Below are 18,030 nucleotides of genomic sequence, written 5' to 3' on the forward strand. Positions count from 1 at the left end.
ATCACAGGCCAGAAGAAATGTTAAATGCAAATACATGACCCCCAGGAACTTAATCTACTAATTAAGAGCCATGTTAAAAAAAAATCTGCCATTAATAAAGGGAGCTACAACCAGAACATGTACAATATCACATTTTAAATTGAGGTACTTAAAGGTACCAGTKTCAACTATTCACCCTACATTACAGCAGGCAGATAATAACAAAAAGCTTTCTACAGAAAGCAACTTTTAATATGCATATGTAAACTTTCCTGTGTGTGTCAATAAGCTGCAAAGTGTCTACCTTTACAGTACAAATCTACTTTGACTTGAATTTATTTAATGTATATTCATTATCAGCAATGGCAATGAACAGATGTATCATTTACTGACAGTCAAATAAAAATAACCACCAACACCTGCTCCTAGAGCAACTGACCACTGGTGCAAATGCAAGCATCAAAGAAATCAGTATTTCACAAAACTGAAAGTCTAAAGAAAAAGACAATCATTATGTTTAAAAAAAAAATTAAAATCTCACTGCAAATAAAATTCATAAATCTAGATCCTCTTAAATTGCCTGGSAGTGCAAGTCCTAACATATTTTATTTTTAGAAGAAAAGTATCATTACACACTGATCATTTTGTATGCAGTTCCAAAACACTATAACACCACAAAACTGTAACTTATATATAAATGTTAATCTCTGCTTTCTTACTCTTCATAGATACTGCAAAACACTTGTATTTTTAGCAAACATGGGAGTAGAGCTTAGCCTGACTACATTCACAGCTTTGCTGTAAAAGAACTCACCAAAGCTGGGTACCAGTCTGCCTTCTCTGAATTACAAGTCACACTCACAACCTTGCCAAGCAATTCATCGTTGAGGCGCCTCTTATCTTCATCCTCTTCTTCACTGCTTTCTTCTTCCTTTTCATCTTCAGTGCTAAATTATCAAAATGACAATATTTTGARGTTTATTTCTTGAATTACTATTTGGAAGCACAACCAGATTACAACTGGATTTTTCTTCCTCTTTTGCAAAGCTCCAAAAACAGAATTTTAAGAGCTGAAATTGCTTGAAATACGCTTAAATATTAAGTGCACTTAGTAAGAGGAATTTTGTAGAAATTCTTTGCAAGTAGTAGTATTTTACAACAGCATCATGTTAGAATTGGAAACACGACTCAGGTTTTGATTGTGCACAGATATGAAAAAGAAAAATGGTCTCTCAAAAATTAAAAAGCAACTTTTTTTTTTTACTTTATGTGGTACAAAGGTTAAAAATCCTACATTTCCTATTAGACAAAAGAAGAAAAAAAACCCTTCATTTTCATAGCATTGCCAGCATATGACCATGTCTGCAAGAACTGAATATTTAAGTCCATCAGCTGTGCACACAATTCAGGTGATAGAGCATTCAGAACACTGCAGCTTCAATAGAACTGCTCCAGTTTTAGCAAAAGACACTAAAGGAAAAGCAGAACACTCTCAAAACTCACACAGGAAGAGAAGATCTTCTCCCTCTATTAGACTTCTTCCCAATAACTGGAGTTCCAAAGTGCTCTGGATTGGTTAGTGGCAGTTGATCAAGTGTCTACATGGAAAAGGAGGAAACAACRTTAGTTTGCAATATCTTATATAAAGATATTAATTAACTACTTAGCTTTATTCCCATTTCCACCATTGTCTTACCTCACTTTCTGCAAAGTGCCTTTCTCCCTTCAAGCATAATGAAGTTCGTCTCAAGGTCCTTTCATCACCATCGTCAAAAACTATGATGAAGCCAAGAAAATGTATCAGCACAGGCTGATCACATCTCAATCCCAAGCCTATTGTTTATCTCACAATCAAGAACATTGTCTAAAAAATGACTTTCAAGCCTCTATTTACTCATTCTTTCACAAGATAAAGGAAGGACAGTATTCAGGATTCAGTCTGAGAATAGATTTTCACACAGAAATTCAAGCCAGTACAAATTAAGGCTTTGGATGCAAGTCACAGTGTAATCCAGACATTCTTCTTATCAATACAACTGCACATTTCAAACCACAGCCACTGGCTGCACACCAGTTACTAYTATCTAGCAATCTTTGGGGTTTGATTGGGTTTTTTCCCCCCACAATACCTATTTATTTCTCACTTATACCTCCATTTAATATGGTATCTTTTCATTCTCCCTCTTGCTATGAGCAAACAAAAAAACWGATCAATGGAAAGAAAAACAAGTTTTTTTAAACTACCAGTGCTGTCTCACMAACAGATCAAGATACTGGAAACCTGCAATTCCAAGTCTGACCACTTCATAAGGAATATTTAGCAGACATCCTGTCGTGTTAAATCTCATTAATAGGAAGTTCCATAAATTTCCATCAATACACAGAGGAAGAAAGCTGGAATGCTATGAGGCGTATACTGCAAGCTTTGCCTGAGAAATATCTACTCCTCAGTCAGTTTGAATAAAACCTCTTCATGAAAATTTCGTTGAAGAGAAGGAAACAAAAGTTACTAATTCTCCCTGACTCCAAAGAGCAGTGCCCAAGCAGCTGCAGTCTGGAATCCCAGAAAGGTACAAGTTTATTTGTATGGGGTCAAAGTGCAGAAACTGCTCTGTATTTAAACCACTTGAAACAGGCTTTGTCCACTTGTGAGCTCAGTGGGGGGAAAGAAGAAARTTTTAAGAGTTCTGCATATCAGTATGGTAATTTTGGCATTCTTATAAAATTAATTACATTTGATAAGATAAGCTTTAAGGCTCCTCCATTTTTAGAGTAGATACTGTTGTGGTATGCTCCACTACTGAATTATCTTAATCTTAGAACACTTRTACACACAAAACAATTAACTGTTGCCCCTCCAAAAATCTCCAACTACTAAATTTTCACAAACAATCATTTTAGGGGACAGGCAGCTGGTGATTGGCAACCGATAACTTGGCTGAAGAAAAGCAAACAGAATCCGATACTTGACAGTAAAACTAAACTGCTTTTTTTAATTTATTATCTCCAAAATTGGAAGCTCTACCCATTTATTTAAAGCTATTGCAGTAAAAGGATAAATCAAACAAACTATTCATAAACCAGATGACATATACCAGTGTTTCATCCTTAAAAGATAAAATGTTAAAAATACTGAGGGTTAAGTAAAATACCCTCAGTAGAATACACTAAACTCAAATTAAAACACATAAGGAAATTATGACAATTAAGAACTGTGTGAGATTTCTTTCAATTACAACGAACATGCAAGTTAACTTAGAAAATCACAATTAGATATGCCTGACCAATATGAAACAATTATAGACTGTAAAAAATGCAATTGCAGAAGTGTCAACTTCACAGATTTGTATTTCGCTTCCATGGACAAAAAAGCACTGAGGGAAAAAGTAACTCATCCTGCATGATTAAGTTTTCCTAACCATTCCACAGACCCAGAGACATGAAAGTGTTACACTATGTTTTCAGAGCCTGGCAGTCAGGCTTTCAATCCCATTCCCAACTACATACCTGAACTAAGACAAGTCTAGCCCATGCCTTTTTCTGTAATTTTTCTGTTTTCTCCTGCTGAACTTGCAGTACAGAGCTTGCCAGCTCTAACAAAAGCTGTTGTCCCTTGCCATACAGGGAAAGACAGAGTGCAAGGCTGCTCTACATTTTCCAGAACAAACAACTCACCAAAGTCCCCTCTGAAACCCCTCTCCCACCCCTAAAAGGAAAACCTGTGTCAAAGGATAGAGTGCTTTATTCCATGAGAGGCAGGTTARGACACAACTTTTGGAAAAGAAGGCAGAAGCATAAATTCTCAGACCTCCTTCCTAAACTGCAGCAGGCCATGGAATTGGCATAACCATTAAATAAAAGTATAGAAAAATATCTCAGTTCAACAGTCATGGGGAAAAGGAAGTGCAACCTAAGAGTGTGTGATTCCTTCAAAGCAATCAAGTCCAACATGCTCCATCTAACCCAGCATATTGTCTTCCAAGACTGAATTTTCTCTCTGCTCCACCTCTCATTCAGATTAGAAGAATGAATTGTCAATGTACTCAGTGCCCCAAGAGTCTCTCCTAAGTATACATTAACACATATATACACACACAAGAAACCAAACATTTTTATCAAGTCTGTGTGTAGTTACCCTACAGACATCTYCTGCTTAATATAGAAAATACTTTAACACTACTACAGCACAATTCACAACAGTGAAAACTAAGTGCTGCTATATAAGAGGAAACCACAGAATATCATTATTTAAAAATACTTTGCCTTTTTAAAGTGATTAATAGAAAAGTGACTGATACATTTAATTTTCTRTCTTGCTGAGGCAAGGTGAAAGAAGCATGAGGGGCAGAAGCAGAAGGCACTGATACWTTTGGTACTTGAAAGATTTAATTGTTTCAAGGATAAACCAAAAAGACCATTACATCTTTGAGATGTAATTGTCTGCTCACTCAGTAAAAATTCATTTTGTGGACACGTGCAAAGCACCTSCAACTGACAGCGTGGCTGCACAGCTTGGAGCAAAACATTTTAGCAGAACAACAAAGTGTAAAAGAACAGCATGAACAGAATGAATCCYGCAGCCAAATTAGTGATCACTTTATTAAGTTTCAATGAGAAAGGACAGCACCATTTGTCATACAAAAATATCAATTATTTGAGTTACTAAGGTGGGGCCAAGTAAGGAGTCTCTCYAATTAATCATGATGCTTGGAGTATTTCGTAAYTGTAGCTACTTTAAACTTGCTTCTTCCTCTAGGGAAAACACTTGACTGTGCTTTACTGAAAGGGTAATCAGAAACTCACACTGATAAACTCAGCACCTTTAAAAACACAACCCTTTCTTTAACTAAGTAGGCCTTGTGGTTTCCATGTAACTCTTAAGAAAGACCTGCTACACCAAAGTACTTGCTCATATTCGTGTCGCCCTGTGCATGACTTTTTAATTCTAGTCCTAGAGGATTTAAGGCAGTGTCTTTCCAAGCACAGTATCAAATATTAAGGATTCTGTAAATATAAGCAGTAAGGCAGATGGCACAGTTTTTGGCTATGAGATATTTTGAAGCTGTGATAGCAGTCGTGTCAGAATGAACTTAATACACTCTAAGCTGCAAATTCATTCCTCTTTTTAATCTCATGCAGAACTAAGGCTGTTTAACTCTAGTTAAAATGCCTAGAACTAACAATCAAACATTTACAAAAATTTGTAAATTAATGTTGATTAACTTATATTAATTACTTCATTCCTTCAAGAGGTTATTGGTACAACTCCAAATTCTTCAACAGCAAAAATCCTAAAGGTTGTATTCTATAAGGAAGAATTCACTGGGCAGGGAGAGGGCAGGAAACAGGAACAGAATACAGTGAGACATCTCTCCACACACACACACAACATACACGGAATGAAGTCATCAAAGCATGTGTTTACACTGTCACGATACTTATCTCAACAGAGGAAATTACAGTCYTGTGTTTCCAAAGAAACAAGTGTGAAAAAGAAGAAGCCCTTCAGCTCCTACCATTGCCTCATCTGGTGGTGGGCAGGGGCTTGCAGGGGAAACAGAGCACAGCAGCTGATTTCTGGGAAGGGAAGGATACAAACTAACCAGGGAAATGCTCGCTGCTATTGAACAATCAGCAGAGCAAGGCGGGAATCAAGGAAGGAAAAGCAGCATTTCTGCCGGGCAGAGCCTTTTCTTCCAAACATGTTCCTTAATGAGGAACACTGACAGAAGGGGAAAAGAGATGAGTAAGCAGAACAACCTGGAGGAACAGTCTCTGCCATAATGCTTGGTCTAGTCCCAAGAACTGAGTCCAATATGCTCCATACAGAGCATATTGAAACAGTGTCAATAACACGGAAATGTTCAGAATTTTTGATGCATCCCGACCTTGTCTATGATAACAGGAAAGAAAAAGAATTGGTTTTTTTCTATTTGTTACAATCTACACAACCCCAATCCATGACAGAAAAATAAAAACAAATTTTCCAGTGGTAATCAATACAATGCTTCCCAAGAATTAGAAAMGAACCTGACTAAAAGTTAAGTACCTCAAAAATGCRCTAAAAAGCACAACTTTAAACTCAYTATYGATGAGCTGGTMTCTTCCATTTCCTGTCTGTAGCAGACTTGTATAAACCATCAGCAAAAATATACTAACCCTGTCTTTACAATAAGGTTGTCTCAACATTGGTTTTCATGTATTCAAATACATAGTACTAACAAGTCAACTAAGTCAACTATTCAAAATCATTTTAGGAACTGTGAAGAAGCTTGTCACAAAATACTGCAGATAATTTGACTACATCTTGTTTAGAAATATATATAGCTATATTATAAATAGATTTTAAAATAAAGAGAGATACAGAAAAAGGAGAACATAGCAGAACTCGAGAGAGAACATCCTCATAGTAGTTACGAGATGACTTCCACACAGAGCCACMAGTGTAACCAGAACAAGGCAGTTCTGTGACACACGAGTGGACAGAGAAAACAACCCTCAAGGCTGCATCTTGCAAACTCCAAATCCAACAAATTGTGTTACTGCTGCTGCCCAAACCAGGAGAGATTCTACACTGCACTGCAAGGAAATAATTTTGTCTCGTTTCCCAACCCATTGAGAAACTTCTAAATCACCAAAACAAATGAAATGCAAGTACATACCACAAAGTAAGAGTGGCTCCAGTGTCATTATGCACACTGATTTATTTTCACTGGSTGCCTGACAAAGTAGAAATTTATGAACTACAAGAGATGCTATCTGTGAATATCTCAAAAAATGTGTGCAGATTTTGCAGATATTTGGGTTTCTACTATGTAAACAATATAAAAAGTACCAAGAGCAGTGCAGTGCTCGTTGAATGACCTTGTACACAAGGGTTGTACTACTGATTCATCACTGTAAGAGGGCTTAAGAGCAAGTACTGCRATGTATCGTACTATTGAGAGACTACACAACTCAAATTTACTGGTTTTTAAATTATTTTAAATGATTCCTCTTACAGAAATGTATTTAAAATAYCCCTGAAAACAAGGAAGTTTAAGTGGCCTTTGAGTCTACTCATAGAAAATGAAAACCTCACAGACAAAAAGCCTGCTGCCTGAAACTGGTTTTTCTGAAATGTTAATCTTACTATTGTTATACATAAAGAGATTAGGAAAAAAAAACTACCTCCTTGCTTTCCCTACAGTATTGTTTGTACACAATTTTAAAATACTTTTAACAGKTCACATTGTTACAAAGTTGGTTTTATAATCAAGGGTTTGATCCAGTTGATTTGTAATGAGGTTCTACTGTTAAAATAYTATTTTTCACTACAAAATCTTGCTCCTCTAACCACCTATTGTCTGAACAAGTGTAAACACAAAACATGGGGCTGTTCTTTTTTTCTAGATTCTCCAGAAAGCAACCAACAGAGCTGTAGCACCATTTTTAGGTGCCACAGGTGCACTGAAACAACACATCCCATATGGGCAAATASAGGGTTTCCTCAAAATTCAAGCAAGCAGATTTTAAAGACAAAAACAACAAATTCATGGTGGGTCATGGTAGCAGAGACCACTCGTGGAGGCAACAGGACAGTTCCCCTGCCACACCTGTGGTTTTGGATTCCTGGATGACACAGCACAGCCCAGAGATGATGCTTCTGCCACGTGGAGCTCAACAGGATGCTGGGAACTGGTCAAACCAGCCCCACAGACATGACCAGTGCCTGGCACACACCACAGGAYGTGTGCTGGTCAAGGGCTGAAGGGACAAACCAACAGAGCTCTGGCATGGATGGACTCAGCTGGATGTGGGGGCACTGAGAACTTCCCTCACCCCTTGGAGTAAGAACTTACAGTTGTTCTGTACCCAGAACCAAACCTACCTTTCTTTTAAGCAAAAGCATCACTAGAGGCAAACTTCTATTAAAAACAGGAAAATGTGGCTATAAATAGCTCCTGTTAGCAAGCCCGCTCCTGAAGTCCCAGGACATAAATGCTGGCTCATTTGCTGATAAATATCCTCAGAATTACGAGCTGGAATTTTCAAAATCCATGCAACATGAAACATGACTAAAACCAAATCTCAGTATCKTTAATTTCTGTAACCTAAATACAGTAAACTGAACTGATGCAGTTGATGGCTGAGACTACACTTATTCCCAGAACAAGAACTCAGGTCTCTAACTCCTCTCAGCACACACTCAGCATTTCCTGGAAACTGCCATCATGATTATATGAGAGGAAGAAGCCACCAGCAGAGCTGTGGAGCTCACAGAGGTGCCTCAGAAGTACATCTAGAAGTCTTAAGTCTCAAAAAATAAGGAATCATATTCCTTTTCACTCTCAAGAGTTCATAAAACCCTAATACTGACAGGAAGGTCTGCTAAAAACTGRGAAGGYCTCTCAGTGTTTTGGTTTTTTCTCCCCTATTTCCTACTCATTTCAGAGGAAACATTACTGGAAGTTAATAYATGTTTTTTATTTCTTTCTTAAGAAACACTTGTCCATTATTTTACCTACCAACATACAAGGCTCAATGTACTTCATCTCTTTTTGTTTAATCTTGTTTTTAAAGTTTTAGAAATTATTACATAATAAAAAGAGAACTGAGCACATAGAKATTACTGACCTGAGTTTTGTCAAATAAGAGATGACATGGGGCAGTATAAACCAAGCCATTCTAACAGCAATTCTTGAATGCTTCCTCAAATKAAATACTGTTTCTCACTTTTATACAGATATTACATCACTTCTAGTTCTGTGCAGAAGTGATACAGAAGTGCTACCTTAAAGAACATCTATGTAAGGATTTCTGTTTTCTGAAGTTCTGGTAATGCTTGCAAGACTCCAGGCAAAGTGTGAGAGAAGGAAAATACAACTATGCACCACTGTGAAGTGTGGTCTGGGTGGTGATTTCTTTGTTTTTCAGTAATTTCAGACATTATTTCAGTATTTACCTAAAATATTTTATAAGTTAACAGAGAGTCAGGTGGATGGTAYACTCAGTAAGCTGTAATTCAAACCTGGTTCAGCTAAAAGCAGATCTGACAGGCCATTTTAGTTCTATGCAATTATCACCTAACAATATATTCAGCACTTCAAAAGCATCAATCCAGCACTTTGTAATTTGTAAATTAARGAAGTTCTGTTTAGATAACTGCATTCTAAAGACAAACATTATCAAATTATTGAATCACTTAGTAAGATCATCAGGTCCAACTGTGCCATTTGTTAACCAAAGAACTTAAACCCCTATTAGTGTCACAGCACTTCTGATATGAGAGGCTGCCTTGAGCAATGGCATTTCCCAGACACTGTTAAAACTCCACTCCAAACAGCTTTTATTTCTGCACCTGCTTATACTGAAAAGCTGAGTCTCAAAGGTAATTTCAGAAGTATTTCCAAACTGCAGCTGAAAAGTTTAACAGGTCTACATGGCTACAGTAACATGATTATATAAAAGGAAGTGAAAAAGTGATTCTGTTGAAGCTACAATAAAAATAAATCCTTGTTTATTCGGGGTGCATGAACACCATTAATAGAGAGGAGATACTGTTAAAATACAGACTGATTATCACTGTGGCTCTTGCATTATAGTGCTGGCAAAGTAGCCTATTACAGCAAACTCAGCACTTCCACTGGTTCAATTTATTGACCAAGGCAAAGTTGTTTCAGGTGACTTTGCTCCTTTAGATCCCCACATGAAACAGAGAACCTGATATGCAAAATTGAGCATCATCACTTCTCACTAGACATGCAAGCAGTTCGCTTTGGTGCATTTTTTTTTTACATATTGGTACTTATTACTTCAAAAATGTTTGTCTGTATATATTACTGGTTTCACTAGCCAGAGATCAGTCTGCTTTTAGATCACTGAGAAAGAGATGTTAGATAACACAGAAAATAAATAGCAAGGAAAAAGCACAAACYACTGAAATCCAAGATTTCCCTTGTGCTTTCCATCTCAAAACCTTCAGGTTACTCTGTAAACCTGAAATCTGTTTAATCCACTTCCCTCTCAGCTCTTCAGCTGTGACTGCATCAGTCAGGAAGGCTGTGAAGCAGCACACCCACCATCTATTAAAAAGCAACCAATTCAACTGTTTGCTTTACCAGCAACATAAATACAAACTTCATATCTATCCAAAACTTTCTGCAAAGACACAATGGAAGCAGCAGGCAAAAGATAGGGCTTATTTTTCACACGTCAGTATTCCTGTATTCGACCTAGAACACCTCCCTGATTTTAACTGCAAAAGAACCACGATACAAACTTGATCATCTGCTTACTCTGGTYAATGTTACCYGTGCTTTCAAYATCAACAAGCARCCCTCCACATAAAACTAACAAAAAYGTTCCTAAAATTTAAATCCAATGTGTTATAATTCTATTTTCATAGTCAAAATGCAATATTACAGCACTGTATGTTCACTTACCATAAGATTACTTAAATCCCCCCGGAGCTCCAAATTTTTGCAAAATCCTAGCAGTCTTAACATATTTGCATATGGAAAACTTATTTTATTTCCCCCATTCTGCCTGTCAAAAACATTTTTTGGGGAAAGAAAATGACAATAATTAATTCATTCACTGGTTTGAGTTTCTGAGGAACTAACTGCACCTTAACAAATGTGTGAAGTTAAAATCATGGCATGCATGATTTATCTCTTACATTATTGGGGAGAGTTCAACAAGTTGTTAAGTATAAACAACAATCCATTAATACAGGGCAAAGAATTTATTCACTGTTCAAATTTCCTGCTCATCAAGTGAAGATTTTTTGGCAGAAGTGCACTGCTCAAAAGAAAAGGGAAAAAAAAGAAAATAAAAAAGAAATAAAAAAAAGAAAACCTGGACAAAACTCATCCTCCAAACAGGGGATTTAAAGTTCACATGTCAAATGTAAGAAGACTAATATGTCTTCTGGCCCAAACTCAAACAGAATTAGCTGAAAGTGCTACTTGAAAACTGAAATAAGTTAGGAGTTTTGAAATCAAAATGCTAATTCATAAACCATGAAATTGCTAGTGCAAGATTGTGTTTCTTATCACTTCTGTAACAGAATGGCGAACCTCTGAAAATCTATAAAGAGAAGTTAAAGGTCCAGTGTTCTACCTCAAGTATGTCACATCATACTACTAAAGTAAGTAGATTTTTAAATCTTCTGCACTCCCAAATAATCCTGCCTTTCCTCCCTGAYCTGACATCCACTACAATTTTACAGCAATGTTATAATCCTGAAGAAAAAGGCAAAGAACAGTGAGCTTTGTCAACCAGCTTAAAGCCCTCACTAACAATAATAATCAGAAAGTGATAAATCCTTCCAAATTATCTGCAGAGTCTTATCCTGATCCCACCAAAGACGACATAACCTCACCTACTGCAAAGGAAACGCTGAATTACTGAAAATAGCTTATTTAAATCTTAAACAGGGGTTAATGAACCAAAATAATTAAGAGTTCATGGGATAGAGGACTCCTCAAGAGAGGAKGGAAGAATATGAAGTAAAGCTGAATACATTTGGTACACAAGGCAGCTAATGAGAAACACAGAGTTTAAATTTACAAGTAGTAATCTCCAAAGCAAAGCCCAAGAGTAGCATGTACAGGACAATTARGAGGAGCATATTCCTTCTGTGTAACTATTGGGGAATATAAAGCTCCACTGCTGTAAGAAAGTTGTGCAAAAAAAGGATGGGTGCTGCAAAGCTCTCTGATTCAAATACTGTTCCTTTTTATTTGCTTATCTACTATTATTTGCTTATCTACTGTTACTTGAATGTTGCTGAGTTTTGTCATTCTGTTATTAATGCTGTTTCACAAAAAAAATGGAGATCAGAATTATTGAAAATAAGGAAATTTATCTTACAATGAATTCTTGTTCAACACTGACATTTCACTGACCCTGCATTCTGAACTATTTCAATAAGGGAACACCACATGAGCCTCTAACATGAGAAGAAAAGTAGTTTTCTATTTCAGCTCAGATCATTATTTGAAAATTTTATTAAAGGAAACAGCTATTCACATTRTAAATAAATGCCTCCTCTTTTCTTTTTATTGTGTGGTTTGTTAATTCTTGTCTTAAAACGAAATATTCCGCATTCTATTGATACCACCCATGTTTTTTTTGTGTACAAGCTTGCATATAGTGCAAGGGGGCTCGTATTTCAGTCATTCATTTCATGCCATAGGTTTTCAGCTAAAAGAACAATTTTACAAGGTTTATGCCTTAAAATCTGCAAAAATTATTCTGAATTTCAGTGAGCGCAACCACTATCATTATAGGTACATTGTGTCAAATAAAACTCGATTATTCAGCCCTGCAATTACCCATGCAAAAGCCTCCCTGAACATTAATTAATTATTACCCTATTTGAAATGGAAAAGGAATCAAGATGTGGGTGACTTTAAACAGTCCTCTCCAAAAACTGTCTCAGATCATGCAATACAAGATGTAATTACTGACACTGTTACCTATAATTAGAAATATATTGTTCARAGATAACAACCATAAATGAAACATGGCCACTCACCTACAGTGTACCAACTGGCATCCGTCAGCTTGCTGATAACAGCTTCCTGAAAGGATCCATCAGGCATTTTGGTTTCAACCATTGCTCCAACCTGCAATAAGGAGCAGCTTGAGGTTACATGGAAGTCCACACTCAGAAAATTGAGAAAAACACATTGATCCTTCCAGCAAGCCAGATTTATTTTTTAAGATGCAGTTTAGCTAAATGCTGCTTTGAAAGTTTAGTTATTCAGCAGGTAAGAACAAAAGTCCTTCAGCTGGAAGGCTGAACTGCAATAACAAACTAAAGCACTAAGAAACTCAGAACATCAAAATTCAGTATGACTTCATCACCTCAAGGAATAGAAGGCCAGTAGAAAAAAAAATACAAAGCCATTAATTTATTATTGATAATCATTTAACTACTACTACTGTCATACTTTAAACATAATTCTACTGTCAGCTAGATCAGAATTCCAGCAGCCTTGTGTTCCTGCWGGAGCTACAGCAAAAAGACAAATACAAGAAGGATGACCTTCTCTGAAGAGCTCTATTTGCATTCAGTGCCTATAACACAGCTCTGCATTTTAGCGCACAACTGTTACACAAAATGAAAATACAAATAAGCACATTTTATATAAAATACATCAACTACTCTAAAACAGAGCAATTATACTTACTCTTGTCTAATGGGGTTGAACATGGATTTGTGCTCCAGCTCTTAATTACTTCTGAGAAGTTTCAATATTTCATAATTTATAAGMAGTTTTGCATCTTATGAGAAGATACAAAAATCCCTGTGCAGGCAAAACTATGTATCAAGTACACTACACAGAGAAGCATRAAGAGCCCATAAAGCTACAAAAATTAAGACTMATTCCTCACAATCCATCTCATCTAACGTGATGATCGCCCTTCTGTTGATTTCAATCAYGAAGAACAGGTAMCCACCTATACACCACCAAAATTCWGAGTTTTAGGAATTGATTATATGATTACCAAAAGAAGGCATGCAATATACATACTCTTAGAGGTCCTTTCACTTGGTCATCTTGCACTAACTGAGTTGAGTTATCCCCCTTCAAGACCACCTGAAAGATATTAATATGAAAGAAATATTAATATGAAAGAAATATTAATATGAAAACTTTTTAATATGCATCTGATTTCTTAACAGCAGACAAAAGCATAAGAAAGTGTATACATATATATATAGATATATTAAGATTTACTATGCACATTAGGATTATCCATTAAACAGATTTAAATATTACTGAACAGAAAACACTTGGCATGGCCAGTATTACTGACAGGAAGCCCCAAGCATCACACTTAATATTTAATCTGAAACACCATCATTAAAGAACAGATCAAATARAACACCTGCCATTCCAAAGCAAAGAAAATACATTTTTGGGTGAGTTTAGCATTGGACACAATCCAGCGCAAACCTGGAATTGGGCTTCCAGATGAGAAGATTWAACAGGTGGGTTTTTTCTTCCCTCYACTTCAACTGCAGCATTTTATTGACAATACATTGCATACTAAACTACAACCAAAATAAAAAMCTCTCTTTCTTAAATATGTACCAGAAAAGCACCAAACTGATTGCAATACCAGCATTTCTTCTGTCTTGAGCAAGAGAAAGTTTCTATGGCAAAGATGTGAAACCCTTCAAGTGTGATGAAAGTAAGGATTAGTTACAGYRTAAGTAAACTCTTCTTCCTTTAAAATCCTACATTCTAGAAGGAATTAGTGAATGAAAGAGTRATCATCAGCTCATGCAGTTTAGTGAAAAAAGATTTCAAAATTGCTATTTTTTTTTCAGACACCTAAATTTCCAGGAGCTTCCTTTGACATATAATGACATCCAGATTTCTGGCTGTATTCACAAACACAAGTGGCATGCTAAAACAGCCCCAGTATTAACATACATTCAGGCTAAAAATGCACTTTACACTGACATAAAGTTTAAATAAAAATTGCAGAGGGATGAATATAGGTTGTCCTGCTGCTCTAGGAGAAGGCTACCGGACGTTTTGGACTCTTTGGACTCTTAGCAAGTGTGCCAGAGTGTGCCGACATACTCTTAAGTACAGTATCAGGCTAAGCTTGTTAAAACTTCTATTGTTAAAATATAATTGAGATCCAGCGACAGGAACTTCCACCAAGTCACAGAAGCTTCATGTAATTCCAAATCTTATCATGGAGTAATAAAGCATCTGATTCTAATGAGAAAAAGCAACTCCTACCTATTAACAGGCTAAATACTCTACCAGACCAAAGATGCCGACAAAATCAAGCCAGTCAGACCTGCACGCCGTTTCCTACAGAGCTCCTCATTAACACAGATTTCAAAGAACACCACAAGTTTCYCTAAGTACTCATTAAGAACAGGGAAAAGACTCCAATATCTGAATCACAATTTCTTCTATTGAYGAAAAGCACTCTGACAAAGTGATATGATCTATATATGTAACTGAAGAGGCTGACAGCTTGTTCTACGTGATCTAAGCATTAAAGCAYACAAAAGCCTGGATATGTAGTTACAAAAAGCAGCTTTCACCTCAATTTGTTAGGGATTTTGGGTCACTAATGCTTTATTTACAGATCTTGGACAGCAGACAGTAAAGTARAAGTGGGAAGATTTTGACAAGACAAAGCAGAACAATTTGTATATTTACTTTCAATTTTAACTTGCATTTAACTACTTTTTGTTGTTGTTATGACATAGTGGTATTTACAACAGTACTGCAACAACAAAATGACAACTTTCTCTTTTGGCTGCTTTGGCAAAAAGCCTKTAAATGTGAATGAATACCATGTGCCAATACTTTCCGTGCATAGAAATTCAGCTACAGCCAGGGCACGCTGCTTTAGAAGATGCTCAAAACTTAAATAATACCCTAAGGATTGCTAAAACCTGATTTAGGAAACAAATTAGTGCCATCTCTCTTGCTGTTTATTTCTTTTGGCATTGCCTCTTCTGTTCCAAACTACAAAASTGAGRGTGTCAGTTGGTATGAAACGGAACTTTTGCTTCTGAAGAGGCTGCTCTTATTCCTTATTAGTMATGTAAAGCCATAATCCTCTATTTGTGACATCAAAACTTATTGCTGGGAAACTGATGCATTCAAAAATAGAAGACAAATGCAGTCAGGAAAGAAGCAGCAAGAAAGCTCATTTTTGTTCCAGCATCCTACCAAAAAATATGATAAAAAAAACAACATTCCCCCAAAATACAGCAAAAAAAGAAATCCCCAAAAACCCAATAACAGAATATGACAAAACTCCATTGTTTAAAATTCATACAGTGAAGTGATGAAAGTTTTTTAATCTTCAGGACTAGAATCTCCTGTGACAGCCCTTTCAGCACAATGCTTTACTGAAATCAGCAGCAGTCTCAGCACACTTACCTTGACTTTCACAAGCCTTTTCACCGTCTTAATCTTTGCCTCGCAGAAGGCACCMCGGTACTTGGCACTGACATCAGTCCCCACTGTCAGGTAGGCAGGCTCATCTGCTGCCTGGAGAGAAAAAAAAACCCACAAAAACAAACTTTAGCTCTTATTTATAGTTACAGCTGCATGATTACGTTTTAATTTTACACCTAGACTTTTAGACCTGTTGACTTCTAATTGATAAACAGTGTCTGTACTTAATATTGCCATCACAGAGTTCTTCAAAGGAAAAAAAAACCCCAACAAACGAGTTACAGGAAGTTTGAGTTTGTCACTGATGTTGACACACACCTCCTGTCAATTCACTGTCAGCCTCTTCCTGAAATGTCTTTGAGGGCATTCATTGATATTTGGGACATCCCCTTATAAAAAGGGCAACAAAGTAGAGAAGTGACTATTAATTCAAATAATTTCTATACAAAAGGAAAACATTTCAACTGCAAAAAGGCAGTCTAACAGACAGCTGTATTTTTTACAGCTATAAGCAATCCAATGGCATATTATTTAAAATGCTTGAGATTGGTGTCATCCCAACACTYACAATTAAGTCTATAACATTCTATATTTAGGATTTCTTTCCTGGTGACTAAAAGGAGACCTCTAGAGAAATCTGTTGCAATCTTTCAAACRGCTATTAACAAGTATTTTTCTTTCCTGGAATGCCTTTATCAAAACGTAGTAATTGCCTGTGTGTTTTGAAAGAGGAATATTCATCATGACTTCCTTAATCTGGACTTTAATACTCAGCATCTCACTTTACTGTGCTCATTGCAACTAATAAACAAGGACAAAATTACCACACTGAAAATGTCTATGAAGACAGGAAGTCAGTGCAGAAYCCAAAATAAAACCGGTTTATGCATGGTGTGGGTTTTTTAAACTTGGTATTTCTTTCAACTCTGAAGGCAAAAGGAAAAGTTTTGTAAATTATACTGCAATTGTTGAGCCTTTGTACYGAGCAAACCGGCAACAGCAAAGGCGGGACAAAAGCTGTGGTTTTGCAAACTTGCCATAGCAGCTGCTGATACAGGAAGCGTTTAAAGACGGGAGCCCGAAGGACAACAACAACAATTCACAGGCGATGAGGATGTTAGGAGCGCTCCTGCACGGCGGTGAGAGCTTTAAATCACCTGCACCTCGCTGGGGAGCAGGAACAGCACTCACAGCACGCACCGAACCCCGCGTTCTCGCACTGCTGCCGTGCCCAGACCGAGAGCGATTAAAAATGAAATCTCCAGAGCGGCGGGCGAACAGGGCGGCGATCCCCGCTCCCGCCGGAGCCGCCTACCTTCATCTTTAAGGGTTATGTGAGCGATTCCAGCTCCAGGACTTCTCCTCGCACGGGAAACACTGCAAAACAAGAGCGGGGGAGGCTGAAGGCTGAGCGCGGGGCTCCCCGCGAGGGGCGGCGGGGGGAGCCCGGGGAAGGCGGAGGGAGGGACGGAGGGAAGGAGCCGCCGCCCGTCCCGGCCGCGCCGAGGGAGCGCGGCCGCCGCTTCCCGCCGGGCGGCCCCGCGCTCGGTGTGTGTCACGTCGCCATTTGCTCCGCGGGGCTCAGGGGCCGCCGGCCCCCACCCGCCCCGGCCCCCTCTCAACTTTCCGCGGCCCCGCCGGGCCCCTTCCTCCTCCCGGACTTGTGCCTGCCGCCCCCCGGGGCAGCGCCGCAGCCCCCCGGCCCAGGGAGCGCGGGGGCCGATCCCGGGGATATCGGGACAGAGTTGAGGGGTCCCGGTCCCGGGGGTCCCGGTCCGTGAGGGGGGCGGCGCGCGCGCCCGTGCGCTCCCCCAGAGCGGGGGAGGGGGGGCGGGGGGGGGAGGTTTTAAAGCGCAGCTCCCGGAGCCGCTCCGCGTCCCCTCCCCCGGGACGGCGGCGCGGCAGCCGCAACTCCGCCACCGCCGCCTCCTCTTCCTCCTTCTCTTCCTCCTCCTCCTCCTTTCCCTCCTCCTCCTCCTCCTCCTCCTCCTCGCGCGTCCCTCCTCACCTGTGAACTCCTCGTTCCGCAGCCCCCGCGCCGCCCGGGCCCCTCCGCAGACGGCGGCGGCCCCGGCTGAGCGCGGCCCCCGCTCCGCCCCCCCTCTCTCCCGCCCCC

The 18,030-nt window shown here is 38.6% G+C and overlaps 1 protein-coding gene across 2 annotated transcripts in view; it reads right to left on the reverse strand.

Annotated features, from left to right (window-relative positions):
* ARID4A (AT-rich interaction domain 4A) overlaps window positions 1–18,000 on the reverse strand; it is a 46,475-nt gene extending 28,475 nt beyond the window's left edge. For both annotated transcript variants that reach the window (XM_057373209.1, XM_057373208.1), the window contains exons 1-8: window positions 17,923–18,000; window positions 17,230–17,291; window positions 15,897–16,007; window positions 13,506–13,571; window positions 12,503–12,593; window positions 1,676–1,755; window positions 1,483–1,577; window positions 794–926 (exon numbers count right to left, since the gene is read on the reverse strand). In XM_057373209.1, coding sequence (XP_057229192.1) covers window positions 794–926; window positions 1,483–1,577; window positions 1,676–1,755; window positions 12,503–12,593; window positions 13,506–13,571; window positions 15,897–16,007; window positions 17,230–17,235 — 582 coding nt within the window. In that variant the 5' untranslated portion in view covers window positions 17,236–17,291; window positions 17,923–18,000. The remainder of the gene's footprint in view (window positions 1–793; window positions 927–1,482; window positions 1,578–1,675; window positions 1,756–12,502; window positions 12,594–13,505; window positions 13,572–15,896; window positions 16,008–17,229; window positions 17,292–17,922) is intronic.
* Window positions 18,001–18,030: the final 30 nt, after the last annotated feature.

The sequence above is a fragment of the Malurus melanocephalus genome, unplaced genomic scaffold (assembly GCF_030028575.1).
Source record: "Malurus melanocephalus ecotype Western Australia unplaced genomic scaffold, MMel_1.1 scaffold_190, whole genome shotgun sequence".
NCBI lineage: Eukaryota > Metazoa > Chordata > Aves > Passeriformes > Maluridae > Malurus > Malurus melanocephalus.